The 25,898-nt window shown below is 44.4% G+C and overlaps 1 protein-coding gene across 1 annotated transcript in view; it reads left to right on the top strand.

Moving 5' to 3' along the window:
* Positions 1-25,898, top strand: part of LOC115093318 — a 61,964-nt gene that overhangs the window by 14,312 nt on the left and 21,754 nt on the right. The window contains exon 3 of the mRNA XM_029604957.1: positions 16,531-16,647. Coding sequence (XP_029460817.1) covers positions 16,531-16,647 — 117 coding nt within the window. The remainder of the gene's footprint in view (positions 1-16,530; positions 16,648-25,898) is intronic.

The following is a 25,898-nucleotide window of genomic DNA, read 5'->3' on the forward strand; positions in this document are numbered from 1 at the left end:
AGCACAATTGATCTCTAATTAATGTAATTGACCCATTACTGCTACATTTCTTGAGCATTACTTCTAGATTGTGAATATCAGGAGCACGATTGGTCCGTATTGTGGTCTAAGATGTAACATGTGAATTATTTGTTTCTTTAAAAGATTACCACTTTGATGTAATTTTGCTTGATCACATGTTTTTTTGCATCTCAAGTGGTTTTGCTTGACAAATAATGTAAAAGATTGATAAATACAAAATTAAAAAAAAAAAAAAAAGAACTCAGCAATGTTTTGGTGATCTTGTGCCACTCTTCTAGATAGTGTTGGATTCTCCCCAAACTGGAAAGGATAGTTGCTTGGTCAAAAACTTGGTCCAGGCTTGGGCTGGACCTGGTGCATTGCTTTTGGTTGATGGCACTCACATTGCCTAGCACAAGCTGGAAGTTAGAGCTGTCGCAGAAGTAGAGGCATGATCTGGTAACACTGGAACTTCCAGAAGAGGCATCTCTGGAAATACCATCTTTTAAAAGTGTAGTAAGGGCTAGAGATGTGCTTTGGGTAAAAATTTTGTGTCGGACTTTGTTTTGGGCCCCCTCCCATGAAAATTTCATTTTTCCCGTGCTTCGTGGGTTTTTTTTTCGGGGGCCCCAATCTTCGGGATAGTGCGCACTAACCTGGCAGAGTTAGTGTGCACTAATGGGAGTTAGCGCGCACTATCTCCCATTAGCGAGCATTAACTCAAACGTGAATTTTTCCCGAAATTTTGGAAAAAATTCAATCGTTTTTTGGTTCTTCTGAACCATTCCAAATTAGGCAAGTTCATTGACATTGCCTAATTCGGGAAAAACAATTGCACATCCATAGTACGTGCACCTTGCAAAAGACTCTTGCTGTGATCCCCAGAGAGGAACTGGACTGCCACATGTTGTTCCTACCATTTCTCTAAGCTTTTCTCCTTAAAGGTGATCACCCAAACAGGGAACATTCTCCAGCTTCTCATAGATATCATCACATAAGCTACTGGCTCTTAACAAGCCATGTGGATTCTCCAATGTAGGCTGACAAGGAGCATGCCATGGTATTGAACACTTCATAAATGGATTGAATAAGATGGCGTATATACTCTTTGGCATCCAAGAGTGGTTGAGGATATGCAGATCCGCTTTCACTGGGTGGAAGGAAAGGCTTTAGTTTTTGTATGCAATTGTGTAAGAATTGATCCATGTAGAATTTGTGAGCAGAAATCTGTGCATTAAGCATGGAGCTTTGGAATATCTTTCTTCCAAAATTGCCCAGTAGTTTGATATTCTTCCCTGGTAAATATTTGAGTATATTCTTGTTTTCTTTGCTGATTCTACTACAATTGATTGATGTGGAAGTTGCACTATTCAAATCCAGGGGACTTCTGCATTCTGTATTTGAGGTCTAGTTTCCATGCAATTGGAACTTAGGAAATAAGGTTTTCCCACATTCTCGTGTGCAATTTTTGCAGGATATCATGGATTGGGATTGCTACTCCACTGGTGTTTTTAAAAATCTGGCAGAGGCCGAATACCTGTTTGCCTGAGGATCTTTGTCCTTACATACATTAACTCCAAGTGCTTGCCCCAACTTGTCCAAAAATCCAAAGGTAAGATATTTCCTTGGAGATGAATGTTCTGGAGGCTCTGGAAGGGGATCAGAGGGTATTCCCATTGAAACTTCCTCAGAGCCTGATGGTGAGGGAACACTAGTCCAGGATTCCAATAATGAACAAGGTGACTGAAGAAGCATTCTTGGTCACCTTAGAGGGGTATATTCCTGGTATACAACCTCTGACTGGCCAGACTCTTCTGCAAGGGAGAGTTGTTGGCTAGAACTACCTTGTGGGGGATCTGATGGAATATCAGTATGTATTGGAAATACTGGGATTTCTTCTTGAGGTAGTAAATCTGATATTCTGGAGAGGTTGGAAGTATCCTTATCTTTAACATCTATGGTGGTAAAGAAATCCTTCTATAAATCCATCACTTGGTCAAAGGGCTGACATACACTCTGTCCTGGCATGGTTGGTGGAACATCCTCTTCTGATACTAGAATGGAATCTTGCACTTCTACTGGGCTCTGTAGAATTTGTGCTGGAAGCCAATTAGTTGTGAGAGATACCAGAGTAAATGGGGTCTTGCATCTCCAGATATAGCTCTTGTTTTATTAACTATTTTGGTGTAACTGCTCTGGGAACTGGTATGGCAGGTGACTCACATTCCCTTCCACACCTGAGAAAAATCTAGGCAGGTCAGTATATAGCTGTGTTGGAAGTACTGTTGCATGATACATCAATGATAGAACAGTCTGTTCTGATGGCCTAATGACCAATCGTGTTAAGGATCAAAGCATTTCATGCTCTGGGGCTCGATGTGTTGAGGACTTAACCTCAATATTGCCAAGGACATTGAGTTTCATCGGCGCCAGGGATTTGTGTGTCGACACTACCAATTCACTATATAGAGAGAGTTGGTGCATCAGAGAATGGTGCATCAGGTGCACCAGTGGTCCCATAACTCAGGGTTTTCTCAGCACCAACTTTGCCAGCAACTCTGCTGAGTGGCACTTCTTCGACATGTTCCGTGACATTTTATGCTTGCTCAACTTCCAATGATTCGGCTTGCTCTGCCAAAGGAGGAGATATTTTTTAGGAGCTCCTGCTCAACTCAATACTCAGGGAGACAGATGAGTCTGCACTTTGGGAAAAAGACCAACTGTGGCTTCTGAGAGACTTATGCAGTTCCTCCATTTTCCAGGCCTCAATCTTTGAGAATGCGGAGACATCCAGACACAATGGTAAAATTAGACTGACTGTGATTCAGTCCAAAGCAGAGGTAGCAAAGTTCATGTCCATTTGTAATGGATATTTTCTTACCACATACACAGTCCTTAAAGATAGTGTGCTTTTTCTTGCTGGGCATCTTGAAGAAAAATTTTGTTTCTTTCTCTCTTTTTATTTATTTATTTATTTATTTATTTATTTTAAATAGCACTGAAAAGTGCTGCATGGAGGCTACTGTGATAGCAAGGCAACTTTGGAAAAAAAAGAGAAATTAAGACTTGTACAGAAAATTGAAGAAACAAATTGTAGAGAAATAAGTTTTACATTCATGCTGGCATTCGGTTGAAAAGGCTGAGGGGGGGGGGGGGGGGTCATGAGGCAATACCCACATGGGAATTCCTGCACATGCTCAGAAGAGGAAAAGCTCTACAAGTATAGAGAGTAGGGTTTGTTTAGTGCCGTCGAATGATGTCACCCACTTGTCATTGCTAATACAGCCTTGCTTATCGATGGAGAATGTGCATAAGATCAATTTCTCCTTCCGTTCATAGTCTAGAACACAAGAATTCCCATACTGGGTCAGACTGAGGTGCCATCAAGCTCAGGGTCCTGTTTCTAACTGTGGCCAATCCAGGTCACAAGTACCTGGCAGATATAGCTGAGTATAAACTTACTTCTGCCCTGGAGGAGGTATAAGTTTCAATAAAACTATTTCCAGGCATCTTGGAAGTGTTTGAGCAGTCTAGATTAACTGGGGGGGGGGGGGGGGTGAGTACAGGTTAAAGAACTAGGGGGGTTTGGGCAAATAGTAGACAAACTGGCGAAAGTGGTCATGGCATGGACGCGCACCTGTTATAAAATTCCCTCACTTGCACGGCTCAAAGCCAACATTATGTTGCTGTGTGCGCACACTTATAAAATTAGGAGCACACATACATGCGCCAAGGCTATTTTATAATGTGCATGCAGGATATAAAATTGCCACATATCTGGCCACACTTATATTCACATGTATATGTGCTCCCATGCACCTATTTGAAAGGTACCATCCCTGTCTACTTAGTTAATAGTAAGTTCCTGGACTGTTTATTCTAGGAACCTATCCAAACCTTTTTTAAACCCAGCTATGCTAACTGCCTTAACCACATCCTCTGACAATGAATTCCATAGCTTAATTGTGCATTGTGTGAAAAAGAATTTTCTCCAATTTGTTTTGTATGTACTACTTATTAAATTCTTTGATTTTTTTTTTTTAAAGAGTAAATAACCAGTTTATCCATGCTATTCCCCTCATGTTTTTATAGACCTTTCTTGTATTCCCTCTCAGCCATCTTTTCTCCAAGCTGAAGAGCCCTAACATTTTTACCTTTTCTTATAGGGTAGCCTTTCCATCTCCTTTATCATGTTGGTCACTCTGTCATCATTCTGTCATCTGCACTGTCCACAGCTTTTGAACTTCAAGCTTTTCTTCCCCTCATCCTGCCTTTTACACCATCCCTGACACCATCTCATTGTTGTCGCTATCGACACACCTCTGTCTATCGTCTCCGTGTTCTCCTTCTCCTCCTTTTACTTTCAGCTGGGGATATCAATCCCAATCCTGGCCCTTCAAGGCAATTTTCACCCCATCATCCCATATCAACCCATAACCCCTCCAATTTATCACTATTCCCCCTTCTCTTCTTTTCTCTTGCTCCCTGTGGAATGCAAACTTTATCTCCAAGAAGCTTGCCTTTATTCATGACCTATTTATCTCTAGTTCTCCATCTCCTTGCCTTAACTGAGACCTGGCTTTTCCCTGAGGACACTGCTTCAGTTGCTGCTCTCTGTCATGGAGGGCCGGTAGGCCGTGTGGTGGTGTTGGACTGCTGCTCTCCCTCCTGCAGATTTCAATCCCTTCTCCCACCTCTATCCCACTCTTTTTCTTCTTTTGAAGCCCACCCCATCTGCCTATTCACTTCACTATCTTTCCAATTAGCTGTCATCTATTAATCCCCTGATAAATCTTCCTCTTCCTTTCTCACTGACTTTGATTCCTGGCTTCCCTTCTTCATTGACCCATCTTCCCCTTCAATTATCCTTGGTGACTTTAACCTCCATGTTGTTTACGCCTCTAACTCTTATGTCTTAAAACTCCTTTCTTTAACCTCTTCATTTGATCTCTGGTTCTGCTCTACCACCTCTACTCACCAGCATGGCCACTGCCTTGACCTAGACTTTGCTTCCAACTACTATCTCTCAGACTTCACCACCTCAGTTCTTCCACTCCCAGGCCATCACCTGATAACTTTCATATTAAACCTCCCCCACAGACTCATCCAGTCATCACTTACATCTTTAGGAATCTTTAAGCTGTTCACCCTTTCATCTTTTCCACTGCTCTTTCATCTTCTCCTTTCCTCCACAACTTTGTCTGAATCTGTTAATGAAACAGTTTCTTCTTACAGCATTATATTCTCTTCAGCCTTAGACACTTTTGCCCCTTCTCTTATTCATCCTGTAAGGTGCACTAAACCCCAGCCTTGGCTCACCTCCAGAATTCGCTACCTACATTCCTGCACCTACCGTGCAGAACGTCTCTAGCTAAAATCCTGTGCCCAAGCATGCTTCATATTCATCAAATTCATCTGACCACTTTCCAGTATGCTATTGCACTGCCAAACAAGACCACTATATCCATATGACAAACTCTTAAATCAACCCTTGCCATCTCTTTTCCTCAAACTTCACTTGCCTCCCTCCTGCCCTTCTCTCTCTGCTCAGACTATGGCTGTTTCATGACAAGATTCACAAAATTATTCTTAACTATTTAAACTTTACCTGCCTCTCCCCCACTTCTTTCCTCTACCCTTCCCCTAGACTCCGCCATGCTCTCCTTCTTTCCCAAAGTCACAGTGGAGGAAACTGCTCATCTTCTCTATTCCTGTAAACTCACTACTTGTTCCTCTGACCCTGTCCCCATCCTGATTCCTCAGCTCCATCTCCATTGCAGTCATCTTTTCTATCTGTCACATCCTCAATCTATCACTCTCCACTGCTACTGTTCCTGCTGCCTAAGAACGTGCTATAATCATACCACTCCTTAAAAAACCCTCACTGGATCCTACCTGTCCTGCCAACTATCGTCTCATCTCTCTTCTCCCTTTTGCTTCCAAACTACTTGAATGTGCTGTTCACTGCTGCTGTCTTGACTTTCTTACATCTCAAGCCATTCTTGATCCCTCTATATTCAACTGAAACAGCCCTTGCTAGTTTCCAGTGATTTGTTTTTGGCTAAAGCTAAAGGTCTTTAATCTGTCCTTATCCTCCTTGACCTGTCTGCTGCTTTTGACACTATTGATCACCACCTACTCCTTGATACTCTGATCTCCGTTAGATTTTGGGACTCTGTCCTATCTTGGTTCCCTTCTTACCTCTCACATCACACTTTTAGCATTTCCTCTGGTGGTTCCTCCTCTACTTCCATTCTACTATCAATTGATGTGCCCCAGGGTTCTGTACTGGGCCCTCTTCTTTTCTCTTCTCACTATATACTAATTCCCTTGGTGCTCTGATTTCCTCTCATGGCTTTCAATACCATTTTTATGCTAAAGACTCTTGGATCTACCTTTGTGCACCAAAACTTTCACCATAAATCCACTCCCAGATCTCAGCCTGTTTGTCTGACATTGCCACCTGGATGTCTCGCTGCCACCTTAAACTCAACATGGCCAAAATGGACCTCCTTTTCTTTCCCCCCAAGCCAACCTCCCTCCTTTCTCTATTTCTTTGGATAACATGATCATAATCCCTGTCCCATCAGCTCGTAACATTGGAGTCCTCTTTGACTCCTCTCTCTCGTTCTTTAATCATATCCAAAACACTGCCATTTCTTTCTTTATAACACTGCCAAAATCTGTCCTTTCCTTTCTGGACACACTACTAGGACCCTTATCCACTCTCTCATTTTCTCCCGCTTAGACTATTGCAATCTGCTCCTCACAGGTCTCCCAGCAAGCCATCTCTCTCCACTGCAATCTTCCCTAAATTCATCTGTATAGCTTATCTTTCCCCAAAGTCACTATGCTCACATAATCCCTCTTCTGAAGTCATAGCATTGGCTCCCTATCTGCTCCCACATACAGTGCAAGCTCCTCTTTCTCACCTACAAATGCCTCAACTCTGCAGCACCTCACTACCTCTCCTCTCTTATCTCTTTCTACACCTCTCCTCATGCACTCCGCTCATTGGATAAATCACTCCTATCCGTGCCCTTCTCCTCTACTGCCAATTCCCGACTTTGTGCTTTCTACCAGGCTGTGCCATGTACTTGGAATAGTCTTCCTGAACTGCTGCGTCATGCTCCCTTTCTTGCCATGTTTGAATCCCATCTAAAGGCCCACCTTTATGAAACTGCTTTTAAATCGTATGCCCAATTGTCTGCTTTTAGTCTTGTTAACTAATTTTCTTTTCTTTTTAATCATTGTCTTGCTTCATGAAATACCCCAAGTCTCTTGTCCTGTATGTTTGTCTTATTAGATTGTAAGATCTATTGAGCAGGGACTGTCTTTTTGTATATTGGTACAGCGTTGAGTATATTGTGTAGTGCTATAGAAATGTTAAGTAGTAGTAGTAGTACTTCTCTGTACCTTTTCCAATGCAATTATATATATTTTTTGAGATGTGGCAATGAAGACTGTGCATAGTACTTCAGTTGTGACTTCTCCATGGAGCAATACAAAAGCTCTATGTCATTCTCCATTTCATTCTACATTCCTCCTAATAATTCCCAACATTTTTTGCTTTTTTGACTGCCTCCACACACTGAGCTAAGGATTTCAAAGTATTGTCTACTATGATGCCCAGAACCTTTTCCTGCATGGTAACTCCTAATATGGAATCTAACATCATGTAAATACAGTGTGGGCTGCTTTTCCCCATGTGTATCACTTTACACTTGTCCACATTAAATTTCTTCTGTTACCTGAATGCCCAGTTTTCCAGTCTTGCAAGATCCTTTTTCAATTTTCACAATCCGAGTGTGATTTAACAGCTCAAAATAATTATGTAACATCCGCAAATTTGTTTCCTTTTCCAGATTATTTATAAATATATTAAAAAGCACTGGTACCAGTACAGATCCACTGAGAAAACTGGCCATTTAGTCCTGTTTCCTATCTTATAAGTTTGCAATCCAAAATATGACATTGCCTCCTATCCCATGACTCTTTAGTTTTCTCAGGAGTCTCTCATGGGACACTGTCAAATGCCTTCTGAAAATACAAATACACTACATCTACCTGCTCACCATTACGCACTTGTTTATTAAACCCTTAAAAAAATAGTGCAGATTGGTAAAGCAAGATTTCCTTTGTTTAAATCTATGCTGACTGTGTCTCATTATACCATCTCTATATGTTCTGTGATTTTGTTCTTTAGAATAGTTTCTATGATTTTTCCTGGTTCTGAGGTCAGGCTCGCTGGTCTATAGTATCCTGGATCACCCCTAGAGCCCTTTTTAAATATTAGAGTTACATTGGCCAGATACAATGGACTATTTTATTGATAGGTTTCAAATTACTAGTTATATCTGAAATTTCATTTTTTAGTTTTCAGAACCTTGGTGTGTATATCATCTGGTCCAGGTGATTTGCTACTTTTCATTTACTTATTTATTTCTACTTAGATCCTGCCAATGTCAATGGCTCTAGGTAGCTTACAAAGTTACATACACAATCTAATATATGCAAAACATAAGAAACAACCAAAACAGAGTGACTACCACTCAAACTCTATAATAAATTACATTAAAAATGGGACTATATTAGTTATAAGCCAGCCTGAAAAGATAGGTTTTCAGGGCATCTTTGAGTTTTTGTACAATTTGTTAACCCCAGTTTCTTAAGTTTGTCAATCTGGCCTATTACATCTTCCAGGTTCACCATGATTTGGTTCCATTTATCTGAATCATCACCCTTGAAAAATACTTCTGGAATAAGTATCTTCCCAACATCTTTATTAGTAAACACCAAAGCAAAGAATTTGTTTAGTCTTACCATGATGGACCTCAGTCATCTAACGGTCTAACCAACTCCCTCACAGGCTTCCTGCTTTGGATATATTTCAAAATGTTTTTATTATGAGTTTTTTCCGCTTTGGCCAGCTTCGTTACAAGTTCTATCTTAATCTGTCTTATCAATGTTTTACATTTAACTTGCCAATGCTTATGTTGTTTCCTCTTTTCTTCAGCTGGATCCTTCTTCTAATTTTTGAAGGAAGAACTTTGGCTAAAATAGCCTCTTTTACCTCACCTTTTAACCATGCTGGCAATTCTTTGGCCTTCTTTCCAACTTTTTTAATGTGAGGAATATATCTCGCCTGCACATCTAAAATGGTATTTTTAAATAATGTCCACACCTGTTGTATACTCTTAACCTTTGTAGCTGCACCTTTTTGTTTTTTTCTATTTTCTTCATTTTATCAAAGTCTCCCTTTTGAAAGTTTAGGGCTAGAGCTGGAGATTTACTTATTGTACCCCTTCTAGTCATTAAGTCAAATTTGATCACTATTGCTAAGGAGGCCCACACTATCATTACCTCTTGCACCAAATCCTCAGTTGTACTAAGCATTCGATCTAAAATGGCTCCCCCTCGTGTCAATTCCTGAACCAATTACTTAATGAAACAATCATTTATTCCATCCAGGAATTTTACCTCTTTAGCATGACCTTATGTTACATTTACTCAGTCAATATTGGAGTAATTGAAACCTCCCATTATTATTATTCTGCCAAATTTGTTAGCTTCTCTAATTTCTCTTAGCATTTTATCATCTATCTTATCATTTTGGCAAGATGGATGAAAGTATATCCCTATTGCTATACTCTTCCTCCAACACACAAGGAGTTTCTACCGATAAAGATTCTACTGTGCATTTATTCTCCTGCAAGATCTTTATCCGGTTGAACTGTATGCCATTCTGAATAAAAACTGTAGGGCTGTGCAGAAGAAAAACATTTGTTTTGGTTTGTTTATTCATTTTGTTGGGACCCCAATTCATTTCATTAATTTCAAAGCAAAAAAAAATATTTGTTTGTTAGTCTGATTCGTTTTTCGTTTGCCATTAAAGTCAATGGGGGAAGTATTGCCGCCTATTTTTGGCTGCAGAATTGGAGTTTTCTTATCAATTCGGATGAAACTTCTGGGGAGCAATCATCAGAAGGGGAAAAGAGCTCTAAGATACTTAGACTGTGGCAAAGTGGCACCAAAGTGGCACAAATAGCCTAAGGCACCGTAAAGGGGCAAAAGGATACCAGGAGTGTCAAGAGTTCTTTAACAGAGGTGCAAAGCAGCAGCGAGAGTGTCAAAAACACCCCACAGCTTCAAAAGAAGGCACAGATAACAGATGCATGAATCCTTGAAGGCAGCATGAGAGGCAAAATGGCACAAGTGGCATCAACATCCTACAGCACAATGAAGGGGGAACATAGCAAGCAGAAAGGGGGTCAGAAAAAACCCCGAGGCACCGATAAAGGGACAAAGCAGCAGAAAGACTAGCATCAACACACTGAGGAACCATGATAGTGGCAAGAACACCACAAGGAGAAGAATCATCTGGTGTTTGGCAGCAAGACAGAGTGGCAGAAAGTTGAAAGGGGCAAGACAGGTTGGCACAGTGGAGGTAGTCAGGTCCCTGTGGTGTTGAGAGGGGCAATACAGGTGTAGGTAGTCAGGCCCCTCTGGTGTTGATAAGGGCAAGACAGGCAGGCACAGTGGAAGTAGACAGCCCCTCTGGTGTTGATAGGGGCATGACAGGCAGGCACAGTGGAGGTAGACAGGCCCCTCTGGTGTTGATAGGGGCATGACAGGTAGGCACAGTGGAGGTAGACAGGCGCCTCTGGTGTTGATAGGGGCAAGACAGGCAGGCACAGTGGAGGTAGACAGGCCCCTTTGGTGTTGATAGGGGCAAGACAGGCAGGCACAGTGGAAGTAGATAGGCCCCTCTGGTATTGATAGGGGCAAGACAGGCAGGCACAGTGGAGGTTGCACCATAGAAAAAATGTTTCAGGTAGAGAGGAAACTGTGAGTCAGCCTGGTTGCAGGGATAGCCAGAAAGTGGTAAGTTTGAAGAGAAGCTCTGCTGAAGGTAGATAGGGATTTAATAATAAGCAAGTTAATGCTGGTTATGCAGGGGTTTTCTTTTACCTTTTTTTTCTTTGAAAAGAAAAGAGAGTGAACCACTGGTGCAGCAAGCCTGTGCTAAGCAGGGTATGGCCCTGGAAAAGCTGCCAGAGTGGGCTGTGTGTAGTAAATGGGAACAGGGCAGGTCCCTCTTCCAGCAAGAAAACTACACTGCAGTGCAAGGAGTAATGGAGTGAGAGAGTCCACTCCCAAGAGTCCAGGCCAGGCAAGCGAGTACATACTTAGACTGGCTGGGAGGGTGGGCCACCAATTCCTGGAGGAGCTGGATGAATTGCTGGCAGAGATATCCCATGTGGTGACTGAGTCATGGCAACATTTTGAGATTGGTGCTACAGGCGGTCCTGAGGAATACCCTGTAGGGTGCCCAAACATTATCAGGAGTCCAGAGCTACTCCCATGAGAAGTCCAGAGAAGGGGGCTGTGTGAAGGACCCCGAGAGAGGTGTCACAGATTTCTCAGGGGAGGGCAACATAGACTTCCCAGGAGGAGGCAGAATTGAGAAGTTGGAACTTGGCATTATGGGAGGTCCTGAAGAAGACCCTGTATGGTGCCCAAACGCTACCAGGGATCCAGAGACAACTCCTGTGAGAAGCCCAGAGAGAGGGAGCATTGGAAGGCATGTGAGAGATGCCACGGAGAGTCCAAAGGGGGGTGCTGTGGAGATCCCAGTGAGTAAGGCTATGAAAGATAACCCAGAGGGAAAAAAACCACAGAGATCCCAGAGGGTGACACTGCGGAAACCCCAGCAACTCAGGCTGCAGAGTAGAACTTAGAGGAAGGAACCACAGAGAGCCCAGAATGGGGCACTGCAGAGATCCCAGTGAGTGAGGCTGAGCAGAAGCCAGTGACTGGCATGGGTGAGTGGCCAGAGAGTACTGAATGGATATCAGAGGAATCACTGATGGAGACACCACAGCCAGTCCAAGAAGGTCTGTTGGGGTGGAATTTGAACTTGGAGCCAGCAAGAGACTTGGTTAAAGGACTGGGGGAACAAGGTGGTACATTGGCTGGTAGTAATGTGGTCTAGGTTTACTGTAGGAGGTGGAAGTGAGCATAACCCAAGAACCCTAACCCCCAAGCCTAATTGTGGTTGACCAGATAAAAGGGGCTGGGGAGATGAGATCTATGGGGGGGGGGGGGGGGGGGAGTAAAAGCACTTGGAACAATGGGTTCAAGCTGAGGGGGGGGGTATGTGTTGCAATGCCCCTATATTCCCCCTTAAACCAGTGCAGGACCAGGCTAGGTGCCTGGTGCCCTTTAATTCCCCTTGTAAGAAAGAGCTTTGTGGGTGGGGTCCAACAGGGGAGAAATAAGAGCTGGGATCCAGGTGTGTTAGTCAGACCAAGTCTCCAGGAGGAAGGCAGCTCCTAACTGTCCTAACACTGAGCTGGAACAAAACTGTATGAGTACTGAGGAAAGTGGTACTGAACTGTGAGTAATTGGAGTACACTGTTCTGAAGGTACTGATGTGTATGTGTTATAGTGGCAAATAAAGATAAAGTGTTTTAAGGGAGGCTGGAGTCGGTCCAGGTTTGTGTCAGGGGATCAGCGCCTGGTCCCACACCTCACCATTCTGGACTATGCCACAAGATATCCAGATAATATCACAAAAGATCCTCCCAAGTGAGTACTATCTACTAAACACCCAATATTCACTCGGTAAACTATTTATTCATTTACTTACTGGAGACGATTTACCGCTTAACCATACAGCAACTCTAGATATTAAAGAAACCACTACTGTGTTTAATAAAATAATTGAGGATGATGGGTGATCGTTTCATATATTTCAAGACACCATCCAGGTGTCAATTTGTGGTGTAATCATTAACAACCAACCACCTTCCAAATTTTACTACTAACTTTATTATGTATTTTTTATTTTCATGCTAAAATTGCTGTAATGATATTCGGAAATCTTCCCGCGTATGGGAAGATTTCCGAATATCATTACAGCAATTTTAGCATGAAAATAAAAAATACATAATAAAGTTAGTAGTAAAATTTGGAAGGTGGTTGGTTGTTAATGATTACACCACAAATTGACACCTGGATGGTGTCTTGAAATATATGAAACGATCACCCATCATCCTCAATTATTTTATTAAACACAGTAGTGATTTCTTTAATATCTAGAGTTGCTGTATGGTTAAGCGGTAAATCATCTCCAGTAAGTAAATGAATAAATAGTTTACCGAGTGAATATTGGGTGTTTACAAGATATCCAGAGGCAATATCACTACAGAATATGAAGACCCAGATGGTGGTGGCAGCCCTAATAAAGGTTTTTTTCACAATTTGGGCTGCTTAAGGAGACCCTGATAGATCAGGAACCCTGTTCATTTCCAAAGTAATGAAACAGCTGCCATCTTTGCTTCAGGCAGGCAAATTACCAAGTAATCTTCATGTCCAACAGCCAACCAGCTATTTACATTCCTAATAATCAAATCACCATCTTTGACAGTCACCCTAACCTTTATCTCCTGAGCAGTAAGCCTGTGAGTCTCATCTTTGGTGCAAGAGGATAATGCATCACCTGGACAGCAGATCGTTTCTACCGGATCACTTCCTTCTACATCAGGGTGATGATTTCTGACCAAGTGTCTTTCCTTCTCCATGGAAGTTCCCCGGGCTGCCAGACTGGAGTTTGGATTTTGGACTTTGCTACTATGTCCTGAAGGTCTCCTCTATATAACTATGTCTGCCTCAGCTCCTCCAGGTCTGCTACTCTAGCCTTTAGAGATTGGAATTCTCTGAGAGCCAAGAGCTCTATGCACCAGGTGCACACATACAACTCTCACTAACTGGTAAAAGGTCATATACCTGACACTTGATGCAAAAGACTGGAAGGCCCCCATTTTTCTGCTGGACTACTGTCTTCATCTTAATATTATTGAGTTCTTAGTTAAGTTTAGGTTGCTAAGAGAGTAGGGGAGAGTAAATTAGAGTCCTTTAAATGTATGTGGTGTACTTGCTGTTAATCTGGCAGTGACCTATAAGAGGTTAATTATATTCTCTATAACGGCGGGAAAAATCCTATGGCAGTTTGGCCAGAGAACAGGTAGGCTACTGATCTGAGGAAATCTACTCATCGGAGTAGTCCAACATTACAACCAAAACATGTTTACATGCTTTGGTTGTAATGTTGGTTGTCTGTAATGTTTGGAAGGCATCTGGACTACTCCGGAGTAGTCCAACATTACAACCAAAACATGTTTACATGCTTTGGTTGTAATGTTGGTTGTCTGTAATGTTTGGAAGGCATCTGGACTACTCCGATGAGTAGATTCCCCAGATCAGTAGCCTACCTGTTCTCTGGCCAAACTGCCAGTCAAGCTGATCATTCAAAGTTTTCAGGAAACAATCGGGGTCATCTTATGTAGTGTCGGTGACAAGGGAGGGGGGGACTGGTTATGGCATTTTGCACAGCTTATGCTATCTGGGTTAGCACCATATGCCGTTGCATCACCTGTTCTCCCAGTGCCTGCTGCTGATCACTTTGAGTTTGCAGGATGTTCTGTAATTGCTGCTGCCCTGCGGCAAGAACCTGGCTCACTTCTTCCATCTTCCCTGCTTACTGAGCTTCCTCCAAACTGGATGTCTCTCTCTAGGGGAAAGAAAGGTGATAAAAACCAAAAACATCCTGCTGGCTTGTCCGGCCCTGACTCGCTGCTTGAACCCTGATTGCACAGGTGGGCCTACCCCCTTTGAGGCCGATGCAATACAGTGCACTCAGCTGAGTGCACTGCTTAACCCACAGATGGACACGGGTTGTGTAGGCGCACCCAAATCCCCTTATGCAATAAAGGGATTAGCGCCTCCACAAGACCACAGGGAAATTAATAGCGCTCATCATCACATGCAAATGCATGTGATGATGAGCGCTATTAGTTATTCACTCCCAAAGCAGGCGTTCATTTCTGAGCACCCCCACAAAATTGTACAGAAAAGCAGAAAATACTGCTTTTCTGTACTTCATCTGACTTAATATCGTGGCAATATTAAGTGGGAGGAACAAAAGAGAGTTAGGAAAAAAAAATCTCCCTCCTTGACAGTGAGCCATGTCTGACTTGCCCTATTCTCCCTCCCCCTGAGGGAGCTTAGGGAGGGTCAGAAGGAGTGAATAAATCAATTTAAAGTATCGGGCACTTAATATTAATTTATTCCCTCCTTTCCTTATTGCCCATTGGTCCTTTCCACTGACATTGGTCAGTGGAAATGACCCAATCCCCTTTCAGGACAGCCTTCTGAAAGGAGATTGGTCCTTTCACTTACATGTGACGGTGAACGGACCAATCGGCAATAAGTGAAGGAGTGACTAAATTAATATTAAGTCCACAACACTTTAATTATTGATTTATTCAATTGTTCTGACCTGCCCTAAGCTCCCTCAGGGCGGGTGTCGGTAGGCAGGTTAGGAAAATGGATGCTGAATTTATCAGCCTCCGTTTTTCTAACCGGTGGATGTGAGCCGGTTAGGGAAATGGACACCGATAAATTCAGTGTTTGTTTTCTTAACCAGTGGACAGCCGCCAACAGTGGACTTCTCTCGGGCGCACGCTATCCAGGAGGCACTAGGGGCACACAATCATCCCTAGCGCCTCGTTGACAGCGTGAGCCCTAATTTAAATATTGCACCGCGCCCCCAGGAGAGGTGCCTGGGGGTGCATTAGGAAAGCGGGCGCTGAACACTTAGTGCCCGCTTTCAGCGCACTTTTTTTTTTTTTTTTTATTTGCATCGGCCTCTTTGCCTGTGGTAGCTTCAGGTAGGTGAGTGGAACTGGGAGGCCAAAGGAAAAAGAGCATAAAAACTCGGCAGGTTTTTTTTTTTCTTCTTTCTGCTGCTGCTGCAGCAGCTATTGGCTCCTGCCCGTGCTTCCTGCTTAGGTAAAAGATCCCACTGTTGTCACTATACTGAAAACAGCAAGATGGAATGAGGAGGCAGGCTGTGGCTGTTTTTCCTTTTGTGCAATTTATTTACAGTGAAGAAAAAATGCAAAGCAAAATAAACAATGATTCAGCTCACCTTAGGAGTTCAGGTAACACAGAGACAGTAGACATAGCAGGTTTTCTCAACAGTGGCTTCTTTCCTGCTCCCCTGGGCTTGTTTAACCCTTCTATCTTATCCTCTGATGGAGGGGCTCCTCCCTTCACCCAGTATTCCACCTGGGGTCAGGCGAGACAGCTGGGCCCGCTCCTTTAAGGTAGTCTGAGGGAGTTTCCTGTAGACTTCCTTCCTCACAGTCCTATTGTAGTTTGCAAACTGGTTAGAAGACAGGAAACAGAGTAAATGGTCAGTTTTCTCAGTGGAAGAAAGTAAATAATGGCGTGTCTCAGCATATTGCTTTTAATTAATGCAATTTTGATTTTAGAGCCATCTGTGGAAGTCTAATATATGGACCCTGATCAGATAGTATTTGTAAAGCTAATCTGAATGAAAGTTGATAAATGACAGCTATTCCTAAAAGTCGTCAGGATCACAGATGCATGTAAATACATTTTGGGATTATTAAAGTAATGTACGGTTTACCACAAGAGTTTCATCATTATGAGTCCTCCCAGGTTTTGCAACACCAACAGAAAAAGTCTTAAGAATAAAAAGACAAGAAAACTTTGAAGATGATGAAAAAGATACAGAGCTGGGATTAACAGGAATACTTCGTTTCTTCAATCCAAAGAGTAAGTAGATGCCACTGTTTGATTCCAGCATTCCTATATACATATTATAACTTGGTTTGAACAAGTACATTTCAGGTAGTGTTCTGCTCCAAATGTTTTATGGTAGTGAGTGCTACCTTGGCTTTGGTTCTAATGACATGTCTCTATTAATCTGTAATGTAAACTTGGCTGGCATGTCAATAAACAAGGCCTGTTTATCCTGCAATTTGGCAGACATGATCAGTCTCAATCATCTATACTTTGTGAAAAATCATTTCACTAGTTTAACTCAATTAGCCACCACACGAAGAAGAAGATCGGTAAACACCAAGGAATGTATTAATGTTTCGTAGTAAAAAGCCCGACTCGGGCCGGGTTTCGCTCAATTGAGCTGCTTCAGGGGCTACCTAGACACAAATGAAACAAAATATGCAAATGTATCAACTTATAAACACATATATAATAACCATGCATAACATTATAAAAGATTAAAAAATCAAAACCTTTGCAAACAGTAATGGATAAGACTAAACAATAAAGGAACACACATAAATGTTACCCATCAAATTAATTGTTATGGTCAGATGAAAGGAACAGAATTGATTCAAACTTTGCCTATGATTGAAAGATAAAGTAAATAGTGGTCAACTACTAGATAAAGGAGCCCTGACCGATGTGCCGCAAATGCGCAGTAGAGAGCAGCTCTACCGCGCATGCGCGGGCGAGCATGTCGGTCAGAGCAGAGCGTGCCTGAAAAAAAATGGCGCTGGGAGGAGCATTGGCGGCACGCGCGAGGGAGGGACTGACCCCCTCCCCCCCCCTGAGATCTTCCGTCTGCACCATCAGAGGGAAGGCGTTGTGGATGAGCTGAGCTGAGAGGGGAGGGGATGGATTAAGAAGAGGGGGAGTGAGGGGGAAGATGAGAGGGGGGGAGATGAGAGGGAGAATAGAGGTGAGAGGGAGAATGGGAAGGGGAGGTGGAAGGGAGAATGAAGGGAGGGAGAATGAGGGGGAGGGAGTGGGAAGGAGAATGAGTGGAGGGAGAATGAGGAGAAGGGAGTGGAAGTGAGAATGAGGGGGAGAATGCAGGGGGAGGGAGAATGAGGGGGAGGGGAGGGGAGGAGGGCAGTGGGAGACAGAGGGATGTGGGTGAGTAAGTGGGAAGGGTAAGAAGTTGTGGAGAAGAGAAAAAGAGGGAGTGGAGGAGGGCTGAGGGAGAGGGAAGGAGTTGTGGATGAGCTGAGAGGGGATTGGAGGGGATGAGATTGAGGGATGGGGATTGAGAGAGGGTGGGGAGTGACTGAGAGAAGGGGAGGGAGGAGTGGGAGACAGAGGGTGAGTAAGACTGAGGGGAGGGGAGGGAAGGGGTGAGTGACCGAGGGGGGGGGGGGAGGAGGAAGAGTGACCAAGTGAATGAGCGAGGGGAAGGGGGAGTGAGGGAGAAAAAGTGTAGAAGGGTGCTGTGTTCGAAAATGGACCGAAAATTTTTTTTTAATGTAGCCTGTTGTTACGAGCTTAATGGCTTGTATATTATAAAAGAACAATTGTGTACCAAAACAGGGGTTAGTAAGAGTATAGAATTGATTAATAATCATGTAATTTACTGTGTATCATTGAGCTATTGGAGCTAAAACAGGGGTTTAGTATGTTTCCTAATTAGTGTAAAGAAATGAACTCCCATTATTCCACATAAATTCATATGTTAAGCATTATACTCCCATTTAAGGAATTCACAACCGGTACCCATATAAAATAAACCCAAGGTAAAAATAAATAAATTAATTAATTAATAACTACCTGCTGAATAATGAAAGCAGTGTTTGCCTGTATACAGCACCTCATACGGATGTAAGGTCCTTATATTCCATATATTGTATTAAATAGCTCTTAAAAACAAGGCTAAAACAACAATAAAAAAGGTCTTATAAAAATAATGGCCAAGAATACATCTTAAAAAGCTCTGAACTAGATTAAAACCAATAAAAATGGATACAAAAGAAAAATACAAACCAATTAAAAAACAAAATAAAAAATGGATGGATCTCTGCTCCATGCTTAATATAGAAAGATTCAGCATAATTAAATCATTATATGGACTGAAAACATTTTTTGTGGCGCTTGTGGGCTATATAATAAACTTAGGGACTAACCATAGCTTATGTGTCAACATCTAAAATCAGCAGATTGAAGGGTGACTATATTTACCTGTTTAAGCAAGTTTTTGAAAAAGCTGGAGGTAGTCCATTAGATGTCCATACAAATTCCTTGCTATGAAACTAAAAATGTAATTTGGATAAAAATATAAATAAATACTAAAATCTGAGGTTTAAAAATAACAAAAACTACATTTTTTTTTTAAATTTTGGGCATATTGTCATATACTCGACTGAAAACCCATGTGTGGGGGACTGACACCATTATTTTTCTGACTAAAAAAACACTTAAGAACTGAGCCTATGTTACAAAAAGGCTGACACCTTGTGTCTAAAACAACTGTGCATTAAAAAAAAGGGTGAGGCTTTTAAAATTGACTGAAGCTGATGCAGACAAAACAAAATTAAAACCTGGACATACTGACTCATATTATATTAAAATGACAAACAATACAAACAATAAAATATAAAACAGAAAAAGCTAAATAAATGTGTGGTCACAATCTCTGCGGGAACAAACAAAAAACAAGTTTAATGTGCTGACTATAACACTCTTTTTGATGAGGCAAAGTCAATAAAGTGAATCGCCAAAATAACACATTGTTATCTAAAGTAATTGTCTGTCAAAAGCAGAGGGACATACTGTACCAGAAAATACTCATCCCAGCTGTGGCAATTCAATGAATCTGCGCAATTATTTTTTTTTTATTTTTTGAATTTCATCTTACGGTAAGTCCACTGTTTATTAATTGCTCTGTAATAAATGTTCTGAAAGTTTAGAAGTGAGCCAATCTGAATATCTAGAGTTGGATCAGAGATTAACTATCTGTCCTGCAACACAACAAAAACCATGGAGCAAGGATAGAACAGAGGGGATACTCTGATTCCTAGTGCCCCTGATCACAAAAGGATGGTAACACTGTGCACACAGATGTGAATCTTAATGCTTTAGTAAAGTTGCAAGATTGAGACCCTTAACTCCTTACCTTAACTAACTTGTTTGTTACAGGTTTGGCAGGTTACATAGCTCTTTGTGCTTTCTTGAAGCAACTGGAAAAATGCATTTGGATGGATTTCTGATGCTAAGCGAAATCACCAGTCACACATATGGGTGACATCATTGTCACTTGGTGCCAGTCAAACCTTTTTTTTTTTTTTTTTTTACTTTCTAGGAAATGTTCAGAAACCCTTCTGGTCATGTGTGGCACTTCCCTGCAGCATGCCTCAGTAATTTTGTTTTATTTTCTCTGCCTGGTAATGTGAACATTTTTTTCCCCTTGAGAGCTCCTGTTCCCCTGCTTTATTACAGCACATTTGCAGTCTCTTGTTTTCTCCGTTTTGGATGTCTCAGCTCAGTGTGACTTGGATTTTTTCATGATCCTGATAATTTTTCTATTTTTTTTTTTTAATTTATTTTAGTTTAGTCTCATGCTTCTTCACAGATAGCGCAAAGCTGTTATGGCCTCAAAGGCCTTGCATACTGTTACGGAGGGCCTCGGGCCTTGCAATCTGTTGCAGGATGGATTTAGTGTGCCCCTGGGCCTCAGCCCGACCCCAGGCACACCCAGGGCTGACCCAAGGGTTGACGGTGAATTCCAGCATAGCTGGCGGGCTACCCTCCACCAGGCCTCTGCAGTCCCGGACCACCCTGTCCCACTGCACGCCCTACACAGCCCGAAGGCTGGTCACGGACCACGAGGAGAGCAGGACGTGTGCAGGGAAGATCCAGGCGAAGAGGATCTCCGATGTCGGGACCAATGACATCCGAAGCTCCGACGGCTGGCAGGAACAGAAGCTCCAGAGCACAGGGAACCCCCCTGTTGGCCACTCCTAGGCATAGCAGGTCAGAAGGCTAGGAGCACATACGAAGACGCAGGAAAGAACATCCGTGAAGGCAGGAACATCAAGATGAAGAAGATCGTGGCAGAACATCAGGACTAGGAGGGTCAGGACGGGAACATCAGGATATCTGGACGGGACATCTGGACAGGGACCTCAGGCAACGAAGACAAGACTTGACAAGGAGAGACAACAGGAACTCCATGGAAAAGACGAGAAGACCTGACGGAGCTCTGGCAGGCAGGAACCTCCAGAAGGATGTCACTCCGATGCAAGGCAAAGACAGACTGACAGAGCAGCCCATTTATAGGGCTGAAACAGGAAGTCCACTCCCTAGGTGGGGCCAGCACACTTCCTGTGCCTGGCCCTTCAAATCAAGCAGAAAGGCATGCGCCGGCGCCTAAGAAACAGGCAGGAAGCTGTGCAGGACCGCGGACAGCGGCCTGCACCGACGTAGAGCACAGGGAGAGCAGGAAACAGGCAGGCAGGCTTCGGGGCAGCCTCCAGGCTGTCCCACGAGGACCCTCTTGATGGCATCGTGGCTCCCTGCCGCAAGGTTGGCCCTTGGCAGCTCCAGGCCACGAAGAGGAGCAGGAAGGAAGATATCCGAGGCGGTCTCCGGGCCGCGTAGGCAAAACAGTCCACGGCTCCGGCCGCGTGAGAGGCCCAACGGCGGCGTCCTGGCGCGTTGGGTGAAGCAAGGCGGCATGGTGAGTGAGTCTGCTCGCGGGAGGGCCCGCGGGCAGCAGTTCATAACAGTACCCCCTCCTCCTCAAGGCCCCCCCTCCTCAAATGTCCAATCAGCAATTCCGAGGAGAAGGGTAACAGTCCATACCGAATGGAGGTACTCAAGGGTCCAAAAAATATAAAACTGGGGACAGCATGAAACAAGGCAAAGCAGCAGAAAACCACAAAAACATGAAGAAGCGACGAGAGACCAAGAGCACGAGACCAAGAGCAAAGAAGACCAAGGAAAACACGGGACCGGGCGAACGGTGACCGCGGGAGCAGCGACCGAGCGAACGGTGACCACGCGAGCAGCGACTGAGCGAACGGTGACCGCGCAACCGACAACATAAAAAACACAAAAGAGGGAGCAAGGGAGTGAGGAGCAAGGGAGCAGCGAACAAGGGAGCAGAGAGCAAGAGAGCAGCGAGCAAGGGAACTGAGAGCAAGGGACTCAAAGGAGCGAAAGAGCAAAGTGAGAGAGCGGACGAGCGAAAGAGCGAAGGGCGAAAAGCGACAGAACGAGAAACGGGAAACGAGGGAATGGAACATGGGAGCAAGGAGCACACAGGCAGGAAACAAGACAAGCAAGGAACAAGACAAGAACAGGACAAACGAGCAATTAGCGAGAAGCAACAAGAAACACCAAGGAACATCAAGAAGCTCAGGGAGCAAGGAAAAACCAGTAAACCAGTAGGGGTGCAGGTGCCTCCTGCAGGTCGTAAAACCCCAACCTGGTAACAGGATAATAAAAAAGGGTCTGGATACAGGCGCCTCCTGTAGGTCGTTTCAAAAAGGAAATCCAGACAGCTGGCGCCTCCAGCAGGTCGTAAGCAAGCAAGAACAGTCCCAAAAAATTTTTTTGGTCCCAACAGTCCAGGAACACAGGCAAGAGTCCAAGCAAGGCAAATCCATCGCTGAAGCACAGTCGAGCACATGGTCTTGCATTCTGTTATGGTCTCAAAGGCCTTGCGTACTGTTACAGAGGGCCGAGGGCCTTGCAATCTGTTGCAGGATGGGTTTAATGTGCCCTTGGGCCTCATCCCGACCCCATGCGCACCCAGGGCTGACCCAAGGGTTGACGGTGAATTCCAGCATGGCTGGCGGGCTACCCTCTACCAGGCCTGCAGGCTCCCAAGGCCAACAACAAGGAGTTGTTGGGAAGTGAATGGTGCTCCGACCATTCCGAGCCCTTTCGGACCTGCTGCATGGAACAGCATGGAGCAACAGGCCTGGCCTGAGGTTGAGGGCAGTCAGAGGCCTTGACACGAAGACAAACATAGGTGGATGCAACGGCATCACAGACGAGACACTTGGGCTGAAGCACGGCATCACAGAAGACAAAGACACTTGGGTTGATGCAACGGCATTCCAGAGGACGAAGACACTTGGGTTGATGCAACCGCATCCCAGAGGACGAAGACACTTGGGTTGATGCAACCGCATCATGGACGAAGACACTTGGGCTGAAGCACAATTGCACAGTCTCTCAGGGCGCCCTACTCAGCCCACCCACGGGACTGAGTCGCGGACCACCCTGTCCCACTGCGCGCCCTACACAGCCCGAAGGCTGGTCATGGACCACGAGGAGAGCGGGACGTGCGCAGGGAAGATCCAGGCGAAGAGAAACTCCGATGTCGGAACCAATGACATCCGAAGCTCCGATGGCTGGCAGGAACTGAAGCTCCAGAGCACAGGGACGGAACCCCCCTGTGGGCCACTCCTAGGCACAGCAGGTCAGAAGGCTAGGAGCACATACGAAGACGCAGGAAAGAACATCTGGGAAGGCAGGAACATCAAGACGAAGAAGATCATGGCAGGGCATCAGGACGAAGGACGATCATGGCAGAACATCAGGACTAGGAGGGTCAGGACTGGAACAGCAGGATATCTGGACGGGACATCTGGACAGGGACCTCAGGCAACGAAGACAAGACTTGACATGGTGAGACAATAGGAACTCCATGGAGAAGACGAGAAGACCTGATGGAGCTTTGGCAGGCAGGAACCTCCAGAAGGATGTCACTCCGATGCAAGGCAAAGACAGACTGACGGAGCAGCCCTTTTATAGGGCTGAAACAAGAAGTCCACTCCCTAGGTGGGGCCAGCACACTTCCTGTGCCTGGCCCTTCAAATCAAGCAGAAAGCGCGCGCCGGCGCCTAAGAAGCAGGCAGGAAGCTGTGCAGGACGGCAGACAGTGGCCTGCACCGACGTACAGCACAGGGAGAGCAGGAAATGGGCAGGCAGGCTTCAGAGCAGCCTCCAGGCTGTCCCACGAGGACCCCCTTGATGGTGTCGTGGCTCCCTGCCGCGAGGTTGGCCCGGGGCGGCTCCAGGCCGCAAAGAGGAGCAGGAAGGAGGATATCCGAGGCGGCCTCCGGGCCACGTAGGCAAAACAGTCCGCGGCTCCGACCGCGTGGGAGGCCCGACGGCGGCGTCCTGCCGCGTCGGGTGAAGCAAGGCGGCATGGTGAGTGAGTCTGCTCGCAGGAGGGCCCGCGGGCAGCGGGGTCATAACAAAAGCGACTTACATTCAGAACAACAGGTACTTCCCTGTCCCCAAAGGGCTTACAATATATAAGGGTCTATTTACTAAGCCATAGAATTCTCCCCATAGTGGAATATTCCACAAGATGCCCTAAACCGCAGTACTGTGTCTCATAGCTTAATGAATCCTGTGGTATTTTTCCCACAACAAAGTAAAAATGTTTGTTAGAATTTTTACTTTGGCCACCTCGGTGGCGGCAAGGAGTTGGGGTTGTGCGATGGTTGGAGAGGAAATGTCTCGAGATCCCAAGGGTTTTTGGAATACTTCAGGGTGCTGTTTGGGCTTTTTAAATGACAGTTCTGGGAGCAATGGGGACATGTGTTAGAGTCCCAATGCTCCTGGGGTTAGGGACATATCTTGAGGTACAGCTAAATTGTCAAATGATACAGCTTGTGAATATTGAGGTAGCCATGTTATTTGATTACTATGGGATCAACTGTTCATGAACTTATTTGCATGCATTTGTATGCAAATCAGCTCATTTAAATTCCTGTTGCACAAAGACTTTTAGGGGGGAAATAATATGCAGTATTTCAAATACCATATGTTATCTCTGTTAGGCCATTTATACATGGCTGGTTCAAGCATATTTGGTGCCCTAGCGAACTTTTGGTAATTCACCCCCTTCTCCCCCAACTTAACTACCGGTGGCAGTGGCTCCAGCACAGAGCTCTCTTCTTTGGCAGTATTGGCTGTGGTACAGCACACCTCTAGATGCCTTCCACTACGCACCTCCGACGTGAGGCCTAGTGCGCAGTGGAAGGCCCGGCGACCACCACCACGGGACGCTGGGGCCTGGAAGGGCTCACAGCTGCCGCCAGGGAGGCCAACCCGGGACCTGCCGTGGAACCAGAGAGGTAAGAGGCGTGGGCTGGATGCAGACGGGGTGCGCAACAGATAGTTTTTTGAGTCTCAGTTCTAAATTATTGGTATAGTTCTTATTAGAGATGTGCAACGGATTTGGGTCCTGGTGCAACGAATACCGAATTGCAACGCATCATTTCCTTCTGCACATCCCTAGGAAACAGGCTTTTGGCATCCATTGAAAGACTACAGAGAAAGTTAGTCCACTAATTGAGGCCCATCACATCTTTGACTCAACAATCTTCATAGAGAAACTTTGAAGGAGAATGGCCGAGGTAGCTGCTCAGCATGTAAAGACTAAAGCTGCAGGCATCAACTAGCTTCACCCTATTTGGCGCATCAATCGACTCACTTACTACTACTACTACTACTACTACTACTACTACTACTCCTTGGTCCAGAAAGTCTGGTTGAACACCAAGTACTCCAAATCAGAGCTGTGTGCTTGTAGAAGGAAGCTTCTCCCCTTCTGAAGAACTGATCAGCCCTACAGCCCCATAAATTGACCTTCAGTGTCAAGAGCCAGTCAACTCACGGGTTGGCATATATTCAGTTCTTATCTCCCCTTTTTCTGAGAGTGAGCCTGACTAGTCTTGAATTTCTCCCTACATAAGAATATGGATCTGAAAATAAATATTATCTAACTTCCCCTCAGAACTTTCTCCTTTACAGGCAAGGAAAAGTTCTTCCATCTGAAGGCCTATCCTTAGATTTTGTGCAGATGATGGCTAAAGCCATATTGTTTGATCTTCTATTTATGCAAGCTACTAAGGAGCTGGTGGCAATGCCCATTCAGCTATTTCATCAGGATGTATGCAAAAAAAAAATTGTGGGAAACACCACACTTTGTACTTTCAGACAGAAACCAACTATTATTTCCAGATGGCTAAGGGCTTTGACCAATCCCAGTTGTCACACTAATCTGTGGTGGTTGAATCCACTCTGAAGAGGGCATAAGTGTCAAATCTTGGACCATTTGGGAAGAAACATTGCCTGAATGTTGTTCAACAGTGGTGCATAGCATCCTATCCAACCACCATTGTCCAATATTTGCATTCCACCTTCAAAAGGACACTGAAATTCACTAACTGCCTCCCTCAAGAGGTAAAGTAGTGTAGCTGCCATGTTTGACCACTTATACA

This window comes from Rhinatrema bivittatum, chromosome 6 (genome assembly GCF_901001135.1).
Source record: "Rhinatrema bivittatum chromosome 6, aRhiBiv1.1, whole genome shotgun sequence".
NCBI classification, from domain to species: domain Eukaryota; kingdom Metazoa; phylum Chordata; class Amphibia; order Gymnophiona; family Rhinatrematidae; genus Rhinatrema; species Rhinatrema bivittatum.